Consider the following 18,868-nt stretch of genomic DNA (forward strand, 5'->3'; position numbering starts at 1 on the left):
GAATCTAAGATGGCTGCACTCACTTAAAGTATAAATTATAAGGGTGCTGCTTGGGCCAATTATATATATAGTATTTATAAAATACATATTGTCACAGAAGCACCCTACTCCAAGAGTGTGCATTATGTAATGGAAGGATTAAAGTTCACTGTTTGTCTGCACTAGACCAGACATGATGATAGAAATTCCCCTTAACACCACCCACACTTAATCATAATAATATACATAATACTATTTTAATACTGCACCACCAACACAATTTATAAATGGGGTGCCCTGGTCCCCCAAGTAACTTAAAATAAAAACCAACCAAAAACTTAGCACAATAACTATGCAATTACAAAACACTCATTAATCTTTTCAGGTACAGGGATTCTCGTCAGGTAATGTGATTCTCTACCAGACAAAAGCAGAACTTAATGAAGGAATATTTATTATGAGCAAAAATAATCACTGTGCATACAAAAAATAGATGACAAACACATTTTTGACGCCAACAACAGATAAAAACCAAAAAGGATAAATTAACAGAAGTCCTAATTAGTTACTCACTTATGTTTTAAAAGTAAAACTTCTGCCCAGGGGGTCTCTGGCAAGGAAAGATGGAGACTTACTAACAATGGCCTCAAGCAAGTACAATAGACATTTTTTAATATCATGTATTTAATGATGTACTTTCACATATGCACAAAAGCACAAGAGATGTATAAAGTATTCTGAGAAACCATGAGATCCTCCATAGACCAAGTCTTGCAATGCTCGATAAGGTATCTGTTTCCCACAGCCATCACTAGCAATGGCTGTGGCAGTTGCCAACATTTATTACTGGAAACATTTGTCAGTTTCAGGCATAAGTACAAGACAATGTAGTCCCCACTTTCTGCTATCTTTCGAATGAGTCAGAATGTCAGAAAATACTCATAACAGATACAGCCATTGATTAGCTGTAAAATCACACTAAGTAAAGAAAAGAAATACGTCACAAGGTTTTGCCCTTTACCCTCGTTTTTTTTCATGTTATAAATGTTATAGATAATGAGTTTAATTAATCAAGAATTGGTAAGATACCATATTTCCTTTTTCTATATGTTTGATTTTTGATTATTACTATTATTATTATTGCCATTTCTATAGTTCCAATTTGTTCTGCAGTGCCTTGCAATTTTATAAAGGGGAAATGTAACAGTAAATGAGACAATTTAAAAATGTTACAATAGGTTAATCAGGATCCTTCTCAAAATAACTTACAATATAGATGAAATCATTAAAGCATTTTAAGGTCTCAGTCCCTTGTGAATCCTTTATAAGTGAGGGTGTTCAATGTACAACCTTTATCTCCAAAAATTATTTCAGTAAAACAAACAAGTGGAGGATGACCACTATATGACATGATTTTCATGGTATGCTAGGAAGGAAGAAATTAGCTCTTACGCTTTACCCTGACTTAAACAATACAGTAAAGTATTCCCAGTCCTCAGATTTCCTTTAACTGTGAAGATTGCTACGTTCTTACCTTATTTCTATAGTTAATTCAAAATTATGCTTTATGTACATTATCAAAGACATTTCCAATGATTTATGGTAACCCCATGTTATTCCATCCTAATGTTAGCATGAACAAAATATTGATACTAATCATCTTTATACTAGTCCTCTCATTCCTTTAAAAGTCCCACATGTACCTATTAGAGAACAGCCGATGTCCACCATAGTCTATAACTTATAACAATCCAGTTTTCTTAAATAATGAAATATCAATATGTGCATAGTTAAACCAAATACATTTTTCTATTAGTACTGGCCAAAGACATAACAAACGTTTAGCCAGTCATCTGAATAAAACGATGCCTTCTTGACTAAGCTTGAAGGTAATTTTGAAACTTAAGTTTACCACCAAAGATGCATGAGTTAGAAGGCTGCAATTTAGCATGCAGTCATTTTTTTTCCGGAAACATACTTTATATATGTCAGGAGTGGAAGAAAGAACCTCTCCTAGAAAAGTAACTAGAATTCCACCTCAAAGATGCCAGATGTCACATGAATATTGATGAGATCATTTTTAAATTGCAAAATAGTTTCAACTGTATATAAAGTTCATAGGGTATAGTAATCAAGTCTAAGCAGAGAGGTAAGGATCTCAGCAGAAGTTAAATAGAAATGTGTGATATCCTCAGGGCTTCCATTAGATGCATGGCTAATTCACTGTCTTCAAGTATTTTCTGTTGTAGCCATCAGCATAAGTCAGCTCCAATAGTTCTGTGTATATTGCCTGATGTGATGTGTAGTGTCACAATGGTTCACCAACTTTATAATGCAGAGAGAGTACATAAAAATGTTTTGCACATTACAGAAGAACCATATACATTAGGTAAAGTTTTGATATTGATTATATAAAAGATACAATTTTATATGTAGTAATAAATCATAAATCCACAACATAAACTATAATGAGTTATTTCTCTATTTCTTAGAGCAGGGGTAAGCAACCTTTAGCAGTCTAGATGTTCTAGACTACATCTCCCATAATGCTTGTACAGCCATAATGCAAATCCCACAAACAGAGGTTCTAGATAGGCGTATTACTGGGTAACGAAAGATAAAGACAAAGTCAGTAATAGCCAAAGTCAGAAATATAGAAATATAGATAAATGGAATAACAAACTGGGTCAGGGTACCAGAAATAAACAAAGTTAAATATAAGCTGATGTTAATATCAAAATAAATCACGAGAGACTTACTATAAGCACTAGTGTTTATCAAAGCAGAAACCATGATAGGGCAATTTACAATGAGCCAAAGTAACTTTACATAGGCTAACACACTTTCTTATTAGCTTATGTCATCTCTGCAACTCCAAATTGATTAAATATGCAGTCGCCTACATGATGTGGTCACTTAAAGGTCGGGCGCGGCGTCACATTTTTAGAATACATTAAAGACGCGCCATTCAAGTGGGCAGCATCTATTATGCTACAGGGAAGAAACTAGTGCATGGATTTTGGCTTGTGTGAACCAGTAGTGGGAGCTGTTCACGGGGCCAAATGGTAAGTCTAAATTTCCCTGCTCTGTACAGGTTGTGCGGCCGAAGTGTTCCACATGGCCGCTCAACCTGTACAGAGCAGAAAAATATAGAGGAGGGGAGTAGCGCAGGAGTGTGAAGCATTTGGCTCACATGGCCAGACAAGGGGAGCAGTTAGGTTCATGATACAGACATACACAATGATTGGTATGAAAAAAATATTTCTAGTGTACGCTTCGTGATATATTGCCAAATAAATACTAAAACTACAAGGACTCGGTGCAAAGCATCACATGCAATTTGACAGACTCAAAATTAGAGAAAGCTAAATATTTTTCAGAATTTAAAGAAGAGCTTTTGTAATCTTCTTTAGACAATATCTAGAGAATATTGCAACATGAAGACCTACACTAAGTGGAGTACACGACTATACGATACTAAGAAAGGTAAAGCTCATCTGTCCATAGTCTAGATCTGAAAGTACCATTGCATATACACTGTGCAATAAGCAAGCCTTATTCCAAGGTGTTAAAGTAAACGTTCAACATATTTAAACTATGTAAAAAGTATATTTAAAGGGACACGCTTGGCTAATTTAACTTACAAAACAACCTATCTAAAATAATAACACAAATTCCTTATTTGTAAATTCACACACACAATATTTCATGAGCTTCAAGCTTTGCCTAATCTAAGAAGTAGCTTGGTCACCCTTGATCCACGTATTCTGATCTATACAGTATGAACAGATAGACATTTTTAACCCAGCACTGCAAAATTTAAAATTACGGTTAAATGGGATGAGTAGCAGATTTCAAACCTCTCTGTATACAGCCTCAGATGTGTAGTTTAGTTATCCACTTTTTATATCTGGGACTTGTTAGTTGCATGACAACTTCCAGTAAGCATATGTGTGTTTCCTAACAGTTGTTATTACTGACACAGAAGGTTAGCAGAGAATGACAGATTGGGTGCTGACAGATCGGGTGCAGAGAACTCAATGTTTAAATTCAGAATGCTGCAAAACATGTATTATATATTTATTTAATATATTTGAAAAATATCTATAAAACTAGGCATGAACAATTAATTTTTTATGTCAAATCTATCAAATCTTTCAAGGGAGGCTGTAGGCACCCAGACCACTTCAGCTCATTGACATGGTCTTGGTGCAATGTTCCAGGTGCCTTAACCCTACAGTGATACATATTGCAGTTTATGAGAAACTTCTAGCATCACCGGAATCCCCATAGGAAAGCATTGATTAATGCTTTCCTATGGGGAAATCCTAATGCAAGCACGGCCATGGCCGTGCATGCGCATTAGATCTCCCTCGTCGGCTGATGTTGTTGGGGGGAGAGCATGGGCAGAGCCTGACCCAGCACTGAGGGACATTGGTGCTGGATTCAGGTAAGTGACTAAAGGGGTTTTAATCATGGGAGGGGTGGGAGCAAGGAGGGGACACTGTAGGAACCTATAGTGCCAGGAAAACGGCGTTGGTTTCCTGGGACTATAAAATACCTTTAAATAATATCTTGTGTCATTAATGTTTAAGAGGTGGAGTTAGAACAAATACTGTAGAACGCATAGCCCAGGCTTTAAGGTCTCCATGTGGTTTTATGCTAACCACCTATTTCCCATTAGATCACCCAAAAATATTAAGACAAGTTCAAATATATCTTTAATATATATAGAACATTGCAAATGTAATGTCTCTTATTACAGGAAACCCTTACATGCATTTTATTCATTCTTATAGTTGTATTTTAAAGTTACTGACCAAGATTTAAATTTCAGAAATATTACAAATGAACAACATACTTTATTGACTTTTCATTGCATTGGACATGCCACATTTAGATAAAAATAGCGTTGAAAATAATCTCCAGTTCAAGATTGCATTTTACTACTCAGTTGTCAATTGTTTGTTAAAAGAATAAAGTCTTAACTAACCACCAAATACCCTTAATTAAGTTGAATAAACCCTTAAATAATTAGAATATAGCTTTTGTGTATAGCTGCTTATTATATTCATTCAAGTATCCTTCGGTAGATTCCATTGACTGCTTTCTGCCACACACAGATTCTTCTAATTAATTTTTTTTTTAAGTTTCAATAATTTAATTTGCAAGTCACTTATCTCAGTCAATGTGATGTGCTACATGGTTAACTGATCTTAAATTAAGCTTGCTTTATTTTCAAATGTAAAATAATACATATTGTTTTTTGCATGTTGTAAACATGTCATGTTGTGGTATTATATTGTAAAATGTTTAATTGTAAACAAAAAAACATATACATGTCAGAGTCTACAAGTAGATTCAATGCCATAACGAGTCACAAAAAAACAAAGGAGGATCTCGTTCTTATATTTTTATATTTCCTTAACCATGTCTAGAATTCTTCCATTCCCTTATTCCACGTTCTAAGTTACAGAAATTTTGTTAAGCTGCTCAATGTGTACCATGTTGTTATTTCAATAATCTCTAAATAAATTCATCTGGGAATATACATGGCTTAAATTTGGTAAATGTGGGGATCGAACAGTTCGCTGGTCATTGTTTTCCATTTCTTTCTGATGTTCTCTGTCTGAAGCTGTTATTCCTTAAAGATTACAAGCTGTTCTCACACATCACTGCTGCCAAGCCACATAAGTATGATACATTGCACTTAGTGAAAGCATGCAATGTCTGCTACAATAACTCTGGACACAGCATATCGACTACCATTTTATTCTACTTTGTAAGAGGCACTACAATACATGCAATCTACTGATCTGGTTATTTGATTTTTGTTTTTGAAATGAAATATTTAAAAATCAAATAAACCGTAAAAATGATATAGCTTGAAGGGTGCCACTTTTTTTGTTGTTGAACATTTTGTAAATTTAAAAAAAAAATAAAATAAATTGCACCAAAAGATCACCAGAATAAATGCCATAAAAATGGCAACAATATTTTTTGATAAACATTCTGCATTGTCTCTTAGGATATGATTGAAGTCTTTGCTAGTACCATGCAGACATTAATGTTCATAACTCAAGTTCTAACAACAAAGTCATAAAAACATACCTAGAGTTATAGAATACAACAGTGTGTGAAAATCTGTGGTATTGAATGCACTTACATAAGCAATAAGAGAAAACAGCATATCACCCACTCCAGGTTTACATCCTCAGGGAACTGTCAACTACCATTAAAGATTCTTGAAAACAAAAAAGAAAGCACCGCCATAGTGCAGGACGACAAGTTGAACAAACACATTTAATAAAGTAATGCACTTACAAAATTAGGAATATATAAAAGCCTATCTACACTCACGTGGTGTATTCCTAGATTCTCTGTCACTGGTGCAGTAGTCCCAAAATAGTCCCAGGTATCAAACAGTCAATGTAGTAATTCAAACCATGTATCATCAAAACATAAAATGGACATAAACAATAAAGAAAGAAAGAAAAAAGAAAGAAAGAAAAGTAAACAAAAGCATATGAGTCAAATCCCTACGCATTTCATCCATATGGCATAGATGTCTTTGGGGGAAACTTCAACAGGATTTAATACTTGAGTTGGGGTGTAACTATTATAAGACACTATTGTTTAGTCTGATCTGGTCTCTTAACATCAATTCTTGCTGGCAAATCATATCCAGTCTTGTTACATTTAACAAACAGACCTGTTTACTGATATTGTATTGTCTAATTAATCACGCCATTACTTCATTTGCTATAATCAATCCTTTATGAAGTCTTGCCCTGTCCGGGATAAATATTGTCTGAATATGCAGCTTTATCAACGGGCATGACACAAACTTTTATCAACGCATTAATAATTTCCTGCTTTGACATTTTAACCTTTTCATCATCAATTTCTTCATAACCCAATATTTTGTATTCAGATTAATATAAATTATTGCTACAAATCCCAATGTCTTATCTATTTCTCAAATTATTGTCCCTGCTCCATATATCTTTTACTGACAAAGAAACCTACATTATTGCCCTCTTCAATATAAATCAACCACAATACATTCTGTCCTAAGTTCTAAAACATATTAACTTGACTGAGTGCAAATTTGCAGCATAACTCACATAATTCAGTATGAATTCTTTTTACAAGGTAATAGGAGGATTCCATAAAGGCTTTAAACGCTGAACTGTTTATGGGAACACAGCATGTCAAGTTTTTTGACAATACTTTTGTCAAAGTGTTTTATTTGTTTTGTTTTTACTTGTTGTTCAATATCTCTCAGTCCCCCCAGTGTCTCATTACCCCCCAGCCACTCCATGTGTCTCATTCCCCCTCCCAGTGTTTCACTACCCCTTTCCAGCCCCTCCTGTTGTATCATTTCCCCTCCCTGCGTCTCATTACCCCCTCCCAGACCCCTCCAGGTGTATTATTTCCCATCCCAAAGTCTCATTACTTCCTCCTAGCCCCTCAAGGTGTCCCATTCCCTCTCCCAGTGTCCCATTACCTTCTCCCAGCTCCTCCCCAAGCTCTATTCATGTGTCTCATTCCCCTCTCCCTGTCCCTCCATGTGTCCCATTCCCCCCTCCCAGCCCCGTCCATGTGTCTCATTTCCCCCTACCTGTCCATGTGTCTCTCCTCCCTCCCCTCCTCTACCTGACCATGTGTCTCTTCCCCTGCCTTCCTGTACCAGCCCATGTGTCTCTCCATTCACCCTCCTGTACCTGCCCATGTGTCTCTCTCACTTCCCTTCCTATACCTGCAATGTGTCTCTCCCCCCTCCCCTTCTGTACCTGTTTATGTGTGTCTCCTCCCTCCTCTCCTTTCAGGTGTCTCTCCCCCTTCCTGTCCTGCACCTGTTCTCCATGGTACAGTACCTGGTCTGACAGGAAGTGCTCTCTCAGTCTCCATATATATCAAACGTTTGTGTTTAAAATTCAATTTTATCTTAAATCTTTAATAATAATATAAATGACACATTTAAAGGTTGTTTTTTTAATCACAAGTTCAAGCGACATTTAAAGATTACACATATTTTTGGTGGAGTCTTTCATGTGTTATGGTAGAACTAACCTTAGAAACATTTTTTTATAAATCCATTTATTTTGGTAATAAATATTAGAAATTGTCTTAAAATGAAAACAAAAATATCTTCAAGAAAACCTGATTCAATTATGGTGTAGAACGCTGTCAGGTCTATTTTTTAAACTTGCAATCTCAGTTGCCAAAGCATATTTATTAAAGTAACAATAATATATGTTCTCTGTTCTAAGTAACACTACAAGTATCATAATTGAATAGAAATCACAGGAAAAAAAGTCACAGAAAAAGTTACAACTTTGGCTAGGGAAAAAAGTAACAGATAAAAAGTCACATCTAAATACCATAAAAATAATAAACCAATTTTAAAACATATAGTAACAAACAATAAGTGACTTTTACATACTGACATGCTAACTTTGACCCAGTAATTAGTAGACGTGCAATTCGTTTAGTTTCAAATGTACATTTGGAAAAATTTTAAGCAATTCGGATATTCAGATGCTTAAGTGCCGAAGTTCAGTAGTTCGGAAGTGCCATTGGTCTGAATTGCTGAAGTGCCGAAGTGCTTCAGATTTCTGAAAAGTGGCAAAACAAGAGAGAGTGAGGGAAAATTAGATGATGACAGGAATCTTGACCAATAAGCTAATTCCTGGCACTGGTAGCCCTATATATGTGTTAGTGGTTTTGGTGTCAATCCTGGCACTGGGAGCTCTACAGATGTGTAATTGGTTGTGGTGGCAGTCCGGGCACTAAGAGCCCTAATGATGCCTAAGTGGTTATGGTGTCAATCCTGGCACTGGGAGCCCTATAGATGTGTAAGGGGTTGTGGTGGCAGTCTGGGCACTGGGAGCCCTACAGATGTGTAAGTGGTTGTGGTGACAGTCCTGGCACTGGAAGCCCTATGGATGTGTAAGTGGTTGTGGTGGCAGTGCTGACACTGGGAGCCCAATGCCTGAATTTTTTTGCTTACCTGAATTTTCAAACCAAACTGAACCAAACTGAATTGTTTGCCCATGCACATTATTTAGTAATTAGTCTCTAAACTCAAATAATCTGATGAAACCTGTCAAGGTTCCAGATGTTTTTATTTTCAATTCCAGAATAGTCTTAAAAAGATAAATGCTTCTCTAATCCATCCAAGTGAGTAGTTTAAGAGGATAAACAAAGCCCAATACAATTTAATTTCCAAAGATGTCTGATTCAGCTTGTGTTTAGTGTCTTTCCAAAAACTAGAGAAATATCAAACTAGTCCTCATCCCAATTCTCTTTTGCAATTCTGCCTACACAGCAAAAACTATGCAACTTGTCCACACATAACTACAATAAATTAAAGAAGCAAAGTAAGATGTCTGATGAACTGCCAAATTATAGAGAAAGTGTGCAATGATTATATACAACATGAAGAACTGAAAACAGTATAATTAATAAAAGTCCACTGCAATGTCAGATGTGGATAGTATCATAAGCAGATTTTAACTTTGAATGTATAATCATATCATTTGGGTTCCATACTCTAGTGCTGGGGTTCCCAACCCAGTCTTCAAGTACTCCCTAACAGTCCAGGATTTAGGGATTACCCAGTTGTGTCTAAGGTGTTTTTAGAAGAAAAAAAACACTTTAGACACAACAAGGTAATCCCTAAATCCTTAAATGGTAGGGACTTGCGGACTGGGTTGGTACTTGAGGACTGGGTTGGGAACCCCTGTTCTAGTGGATAACTCAAGGCACTAACAAGCAGAACCTAAGCCAGGCTTTACTAAAGATTGAAAGAGAGAAGACACAGGCATATTACCACTCGTTAAACACTTATATTACCACTCATTAAAGGTGACTGGGCTTAACACTATAATAGAGAAGGCAACAGGAACAGGCTAAAGGGTAATCAGTAAATAGTAGAAGTCAAGGCATATGAAGAAACATGGAATCAAGAAATAGAGTCAATAGAGTCAAGATCAGGGATTACATGTTGGAAAATAGTTGAGGACAATCTGAGGTCAGATACCAGGGGAACAATCATATAACAATAATCTTGGATCATCACTGTGGACACCACAAAAGGGTATCATTATGTCTGTGCTGTTAATTTAAATAGGTTTAGGGATTGCATGAGTGGCTAGCATCATTACTAGCAATGCCAAAACATACATGCATGTGCGCAAAGAGCACCAAAAATTGGTGCAGGAGAGTAGCGTGCAGTATCAGACACCATGTCAGAATGATGCAGGTTACTGGAATACATGGGAAAAGGGTGCGAAGGAGGATCTTTTTCAGGTACAGCGACATCTAGGTCACACGGTGTTTAAAGGGAGCCAGGTATTTCACAGTTTTATGAAAATTATCCGTAGTTTTAATTGTCCGTATCTCAGTGCTAGACTTGTTTTGTTAGTCAGACAGAAGTTCTGCAAAATATAGTATATGTAATTTACTTATGACATCAGCTCTTAAAGTCAAGGACATACCGATTACACACCGAAAAGACTGTACCTGTCGACATATTCCATGCATTACAAACATTTTATGATTTGGATAATATAAAAACAGCTCAATCATTTTAAATGGGAAAATCAAGCTCAGAAGTCTAGAATTCCTTGGAAATTTTGCAAATGTGGCAGATGTTAACTTTTCTCTTGTGAAATGAATTCTAGTGGCTACTAGATTGGATTAGCTGTATTAGTCCAGTAGACAAGATGCCAAAATACCAGAGTATTGCAATGATACCTTTTTTATTGGACTAACATAATATTTCAAAGACAAGCTTTCAAGAGTTTTCCTCTCTTCCTCAGGTCTGAAGCAATACCTTCACCTTGTATGATAGATGGCATGAAGTATTCTTCCACCATTTTTCCATTTGGTCTGCATCTTATTTATTTTCTTTTTAGTGATTCGAACACCTCAAACTTAGAGTGATCTGTCCATAACACTTTTTTCAAACTTCCTCTGTCCAGTGTCTGTTTTCTTTTGCCCATCTTAGTCTTTTGTTTTTGTATTGCTTCAGACTCAAACTATAACTTTTTCTTTGCAACTTTGCCTACAAGATCAAAATACCAGAATAACCTCTTTACTTTTGACATTGGGATTGATGTTTTGGTACTATCTAATGAAGCTGGAGTTGAAGAATTGTGAGGCTATTGTGGTACTATTGTGATTGATGTTCTGGTACTATCTAATGAAGCTGGAGTTGAAGAATTGTGAGGCTGTTGTTTCTCAAATAAGAAACTATAATATATTTGATAATTTGCTCATTAGTGCACCGGGCCACCCACTTTCCTTGCTGCTTAGAGCCACAATGTGCTGTTCTGTGCATGGAGTTGGACACAGCACTGTACAAAGTCTTCACTTTCCTGGCAATTTAAAAAGCATTTATTTATCAGACAAGAATAGACTACTGAACTTCAGAAGCCATCTTGAATCTGTAATTGAAACCATAATTGTTGATGCTTCAGATACTCAACAAGTCTAATAAAGGCCAGTTTTATGGCCTCTTTAATCAGTTCAACAGTTTTCAAATGTGCTAACATAATTAGAAAAGAATTTTATAATGATCAGTTTTATGATTTCTAAATTATAAACTTGGATTAGCAAACACAATGTGCCATTGGACCTCAGGAAGGATGGTACAGCTATTTACAGCTACAAAAACAAGGACAATTCTAAGTAAACCCAAACTTGAAAAAAAAAATATAGTAAAGTATAGTATATATAGTAAGTAATAGTAAGTAGTGCTTGGAAGTATATATGTAAATTCCAAAGAGAAGAAAGCTCAATAAGGGTAAAATTATAATGTTGTTGTTAAAAACATATGATTCCAAAAAGACATGACTGTCACATAAAAGGAACCAGATAATATAAACACCATGAATAATAAAAGTTATAAATTGTTAATACTAAGTAAAATAAAATAATAATAATAAACAATAACACAAATATTTAGTAAAATTTGGAAAAGAAAAGAATATACATAATGGAAAGAATAAAAAGTGTTTATACAAGTAAGACAGATATATGAATGGATATTGTAAACACTATATGTGAACACTAAGACCTAAAATACATGTGTAGAAACCTAAAACAGTTTTAAAAGATGTTAAAAGCCTAGCTGAATGAGTCTGTGTTGTGTATATGTGAGAAAATAATATATGTGTAAAGGAGAAGTTAAAAAGTTACAGTTACTAAACCAATGAATGCCAGTGGTTTGTTTAAGGTTTTCTAAATAGGGCTCCAACTAAACATTTTTCTTAAATCCCTTAGAGTCCCAGTGTCTAGAATCTTAGTCTAATCTGTTTCTCTTTGAAGTAGAATTGTGTATCTATTAACTCCTTTTCTTAAACAATAACTAGGAAATTAAGGGTGAAATGTATATGTTGTTTATCCAAGGAATGTTTTTTCACATACTGGAATGCTGTCTATTTTGCAAGATGATGTCTTCTAATTCTGTCATGAAAAGTTGAATCTGTTTTGCCTACATGATGTAAACAATTAATCAAATAAATGACAGGAAATTTAATAATAAATTAAGATGCAGTGGCAATGTGGAAAGAAATTACCTGTTTAAATATGGCTGCAAATATTACAACGCATACATTTAAAGCACCATTTGTTATCTGAAGTATGAATTGCGCTCTGTACTTGTGTGGTAAATCTGTATTGAACAGTAAATCCTTCAATTTCTTGTTGCGTTTACATGCAATCAATGGATGTTTTGAGAAAATGAAGGTTAAAATTTGATCTGTTGATAACAAATTCCATCATTTATCACTTTGCGGATTTTCTCACTCACAGTATTAAAGGTCAGAGGGATGATGATTCTTGATGTTTATGACCTCCTGTTGTTTGTTTTCTGTGTATGAATGATGTCTCTAGCTCTATCAAGCATACATAGAAAAAAGGGGACTTGGCGGCACACCCGGAACATGCATTTCTCATCAGTGGTACTGCCATAAAGAACAAAATATATACAAAATACAGATTATCAAACAGAGCACATGCAAAATTTAATTTTTAAACAAATATGGAGATTCAGTTCCATCATATGGTGGCATTGTGTTAAGCCCACCACTATGCCACAGTATCCCAATATCTGTGGGTCCTGCAATAATTTGTATTGGACCCACCGGCATTGGGAAAATATGGCATAGTGGTAGGCTTAGCATGATATGGCCATATGGTGGAACTGAATCCCCATAATAACATATTGAGATAGTTGATTAGAAGTAGCCTTGTAAATTTAAAACTGTATTTTTGTGTGTGCAGTTTATCAATTTATCTGGCTCTATCAAAGGCTTTTTGTAATATAGTTTGATTATATTCTCTTTAGCAGAAATTACAGTATGTATTGTTCTATTGATGTTCAAGACTCATAATGTCTGAATTATTTCTCATAACTCTGAAGTATTTGTAAAGAGCTTTTCAGGAACTGTAGGTGGAAACTGATAGCATGAATTAAGTATTTATATCTGCAACTCACTTAACCCCTTAAGGACCAAACTTCTGGAATAAAAAGGAATCATGACATGTCAGACATGTCATGTGTCCTTAAGGGGTTAAATAAAGTGTAGTTCACTCTATACAGATGTTTATATAGCTCCAAATCTAAGGACTTGGTTTCTCTGTGCTACAGTTACAGGTTCATTCAATAGACAAATCATCCCTATTGAGTATGTTAATGATATCCACTAACTTTATCCATAACATGAAATTGTCATGTAAAAAAATCTAAACTAAGGTAATAAATGTTTCATCACCATTCCAATATTAGTGCAGATTCAAAAATATATATACAAATTGGCAAATGTTGGGGCTGTGGACAATCCCAAGGCAGTTTACACATATAGCGTGTTTAATTAACTTTCAAACCTACTTAAAAATGTACAATTAATATATCAATAAGGTACTCTAATGATGGGTCTGCATATACGGAGGACTTTTTAAGAAGTGTTCTCACAGCAGCCATTCCTGCTTTATGTGATATTGATGTGTATAACTATTTAACAGCCATTGCCATGACCATCTTAAGGAAATCTTAGGTATCATGCAAAGAAGTGTTTTCCTTATTTATTTTTAATAAAAACTAGTCTCAATTTAAAAAAAAAACCACATACTGAGCAACATGTTAAAAAGTCCTACCCCAATCCAATAAAATCAGTCTACGGAGGTATTATATAAATTCTCTTTGTATACTATATTGGTATTTTGAGATTTTCTTTTTTTTTACCAGGAGGATGCAGTTGATTTATCCACATATCACAATAATACTCTAACTTCCTATAGAATGTAAGCTCGATTGAGCAGGGTCCTCTTCAACCTATTGTTCCCGTAAGTTTATTTGTAATTGTCCTATTTATAGTTAAATCCCCTCTCATAATATTGTAAAGCGTTACAGAATCTGTTGGTGCTATATAAATGGCAATAATAATAATAATAATAATAATAATAATAACTTCAACCATTTTTTTTCTATTTTTAAAACCAGTCCTCAACAAAATATGGTAATTAGTTATGATGGCAATTAGATGGTGAGATGTAATTATTGTCATTTAATTGCCTAATAATTTCTTTCCTGTATTTAGACTAGTCTTAAAGTACAATTGTTTGTTTGCTTGTCTGATAATAAGGAAATTATCCCTTGATAAATATTTTAATTTCTTCATTTCCTCACGGCTAAATTTTGGTATTTTAAAATTGTTGTTTTTTCGACTAAAGCTTACGTTGTCACATATACTTCAGCTTGACGTGAGTGTTTTTATTTCTAGGTAAAAAAAGCCTTCCAATCAGAATTAATATATAAGGTTCTGTTCATCTTGTATAATTTAACCTCGACCTGAAACTTATTACGAATACATATTACAGACCTCTGGACTTTGGCTTTGGCCAACTGAATCTTACTTTTTTGTTGAAATCTTGATTTCACTATCAGAATCACCTTAATGAATTGGTGAAAATCGGAGGTTCCTGTAAGCTTACTCTATTCATTTGGTATTCATTTTACAGAATCTGTAAAACTAAGTCCTCTTTAGTTTTGGGCCATACAATTCTCTCTTCTCTCTTTTTTATTGATCATGTACTCAATTGACAAGAGAAAGTAATAGATCCAACATTCTACTTCAGAGAGAAGCTTATTGGACAAAACTCCTGGACTCTGTAGCTAATAAAAGACATAATGAAAATTGGAATCATATTTAGAGATCTAAAAACACCCCTCTGACATACAATGGTTTTCATATAGTTCAGTTTATTTTAATTTTGGTTGTTATTCATTTTAAGATTTGCAAACTTTTGTGCTCATCATTTGATAGTAATATTTTAATTTTACTCTTACTGAGCACTCCTCTTAGGTTTTTGTGGATAAACATAGATATACTTGCAAGTATCACTTTTTATGAACATAATATATATTTAAGGGTCTTAATTATTACCAGTTATAACTTATTAGTCATTGCATTTAGTTGCTTAATTCATGGTACAGATATTCACAAACTGTGGTGTGCTTTACTAATATACACATCCGCATGTGAGATGCCACTTATGGAGATAAAATGGTAGTCATATAGCTAGCTTAGCACCACATTACGTAGCTTCCATGTAATGCATTGTAGTGTTTTGGGATTTTACTATTATAAATTTCAATATTCTTAAATACTCCCTCACGTATGATATATCATACTTGCTGGTGTGAGTTACATCACTTATGGGTATAAGCACAAGACACGGAGAACCATGAAGATTGGTGAGTGCACATATTTTGTATTTATAAATTGTTACTGTCAGTTATAAATTGCATCTTAATAAAAAGCCTTGTCAAATCAAGACATTACCTCTTTTAGAGGAAATCTGACAGAATAAATTTGAGTTTTAACAAATAAAAACATGAATTTAAGAAAATTAAGGTGGAAAAGAGAACAGAGTGCAGTTGAAGATTACCTGTGCATGGCATGGGTTTAGTTAGATTTTATATCATATAGATAAATACATTTTCTTGAACTTGGATTTGGGCCACTTTCATAAATAAGTACCAATAATGAAAGAATCACCAGAATACTCTAAGCACCAAACGTTAGCTTAATTAATCAGTTATGGTGTATAGATCATGTCCCTGCAGTCATTGCTGAATTCTCTATTGTTCCTCTTGTGACTCACACAACCTCCATGAAAAAAAATGGTTCAAATTTCAGATCTTATAGCACAGTTTTTTTACTTTAGAAGTTCTTATCGCTTGCTTCTGTTAATTGCATTTTAATCACACACTTGAGGTTCCGACAGGCTCTGGCAGACTATTTAAAAGTCAAGAAACACAAAACTTTTCATGAAAAACACAGTGCATTAAAGGAGGTCTAAAAATTGTATTTCTTTTATTTTTAAGAAATGTCTAGGAAAGCTGTGTGAGTATCAGCCTGAGGAGGTGGGGACAGGTTTGCATAAAGTAATTTAGCTCCTAAATAGCAGATTATTGAGCTGTTGTCAAAATGAAAGCATAGCTGTACGAATTCTTCCAGTTCAGAAATGTAAACCTTACATTTCTAATTCACTTTCAATTCCCCTTTTTAGTAAATAAATCTGTATATGTCTTCTGAGACAAGACCTTGTAGACACCTTAAAATACATCAAATGACTAATACTGAATTAATGCTTGTAGTGTGTTATTAGGATATCCTGATTTTTATTTTTTTAAACAATTCTTATGTAGAATTTTTAACCAGAGTGCTTTATAACTTATACAAAAAGTACTTTGCTAGTCATACAAGCAGTGGTTTACACAGGGGTATAATAAGATATACTTATTATACCCCCAATAATAAAACTCCATGAAACAATAGAGCATTAATGCACTATGCAAGAAGGCCAATAAGCTTGCAACCTATAGCAGTGGTCCCCAAACCAGTCCACATGGCCCAGCAAAATTCCAGGATTCATGTATTTCCTTTTTTCATTCCAATGGAGATACTGACAAAACCTGGTTGCTGGGTCATGAGGACTGGTTTGAGAACCACAAAGCTATAGGGAAAATGTATATTGAGAGAAATGTTTGCAGGGAGAATATACAGATCTGAAAGTAACAGTAACATATTAGCAAAACAGAGCTAAGACAAATTGATTAAATGATTTTATGGGTCAGCTTATGTTTACTTCTTAATAATATATGAACTACTGATCTATTAAACAAACGTATGGTATATTTATGTAGTACTTATGCAGTATATTATGTAGTCATTTATTTTATCACTTAGACTGCATGTATATTTTGATGCACATACATACATGAATAAATAAGAGTTCCATACAACTATCTAAATAATGACTTTATATCTAAATATTGTTTTTAGTATAAACACACACTTTCCCTGCAACAAAAATGTGTTTACTTCAATCAAAAACACTTAATTGTAGCAGAAAGTAGGCATTAGAACAGCAAAGATTATTAGTAAATCTGTAATTCTATATTACACCAAAACCCATAGATTAAGATAACGGATAATTTCATATTATAAAAACCTTTTACCTGTCTGCACAAACAAATGATAAAAAACACACAAATAAACCTGAATAAACTCAAATCAACAACGAAACAATAGTGGACTCAATGTTCCAGCAAGTTGAATGTGGCATTTTATAGTTTATGTAAAAAAAAATCCTTGGCAGCCATGTATAATTATTTAATAATGCTATTTGTCTAATAACATGTTGGTTTAAAAATGAAAATGCTTAACATTTTGTGAGGACAACAAATAATCACCTAAAATGATACAGGTAGTTTCATAATATAGACACAATCATACATCACGCTTGCCAGATCAAATATAATTATCAGAGCTGAAAGACTTAAATAGAATGTGTTCAGAGAAAGACTTAATATTATCACATGAACAGCATTTTAATGAATAAAGTTGTCTTTATGTCTCCATGCCATATTTCTTCATTGAAATTTACTTTGAGAACTTTTCTAGTAAACTGAACAGGAAAATGTAAAAATCAAAGAAAAAGTTAGCATCCAGTGCCACTATGTGTCCCACAGGTTCCACTTTGAACAAAACTACTTCCACCGGTGAGTTGGAGGAGCAAATTGAGGCTACTCCTGGTGCTGTAATACTTGCTATCACTTCTGCTGATGTTACTGTATCCCGTTTAACTGCTGACCCCAACACAAGATTTTCTGAAGACTTCCCTGTGAACGATGTAGAACACGTTTTGGAAACCAACATGTCCAAGGAACAGCAGTCTTCTCCAACAGCACAAACACAAAGCTTTCGAAGACGGCCAAGAAATTCTGTACAGATAGAAAGAACTAAAGAACTTGCAGGTGTTACTCATAGAGGTATCTATGTTATTTTATTTGTGACCCTTTGACAGTAGCCAATTATTTCTAGAAATGACGAAGGCCATGGTCACTTATGTTTGTCATATCATGGCTAAAATGATAAATTTTCTTAAATTTTTACAATTAAATATAACCCACTTCTATTTCTTTTAATGAAATACACATATGTGTAGTTAAATAAATTAAAACAACGTAATCAGCAGGGATACAACTCTTTTTACTAAACAAATACATAATATGGCATGAAATGACAAGTCAATCAATGACAATGGCCATACATATGAAACTAGCTATAAAACTTTTGACAAATGTTTTTTTTTCTTTCTTCTTTACATTGTTTAGTTACATCTATTGCAACTTTAAATATGTATAGACTTTTTTTGTATAGAGACATGAATCTAGATAAATATGGAAAGTATTTTGCTCTTTTTTTCAGTTATCTCCAGGTTTTTGAATAAAAAAAAATAAAAAAATCTTGAAAAAAAATGCAATTTGCATTAAATAAAATTAAATATATTTATTTATGACATGTTT

The 18,868-nt window shown here is 34.1% G+C and overlaps 1 protein-coding gene across 1 annotated transcript in view; it reads left to right on the plus strand.

The window, feature by feature from the left end:
• CSMD3 (CUB and Sushi multiple domains 3) overlaps positions 1-18,868 on the plus strand; it is a 1,213,223-nt gene that overhangs the window by 480,897 nt on the left and 713,458 nt on the right. Inside the window, exon 8 of the mRNA XM_063451130.1 lies at positions 18,032-18,331. Coding sequence (XP_063307200.1) covers positions 18,032-18,331 — 300 coding nt within the window. The remainder of the gene's footprint in view (positions 1-18,031; positions 18,332-18,868) is intronic.

This window comes from Pelobates fuscus, chromosome 4 (genome assembly GCF_036172605.1).
Source record: "Pelobates fuscus isolate aPelFus1 chromosome 4, aPelFus1.pri, whole genome shotgun sequence".
NCBI classification, from domain to species: domain Eukaryota; kingdom Metazoa; phylum Chordata; class Amphibia; order Anura; family Pelobatidae; genus Pelobates; species Pelobates fuscus.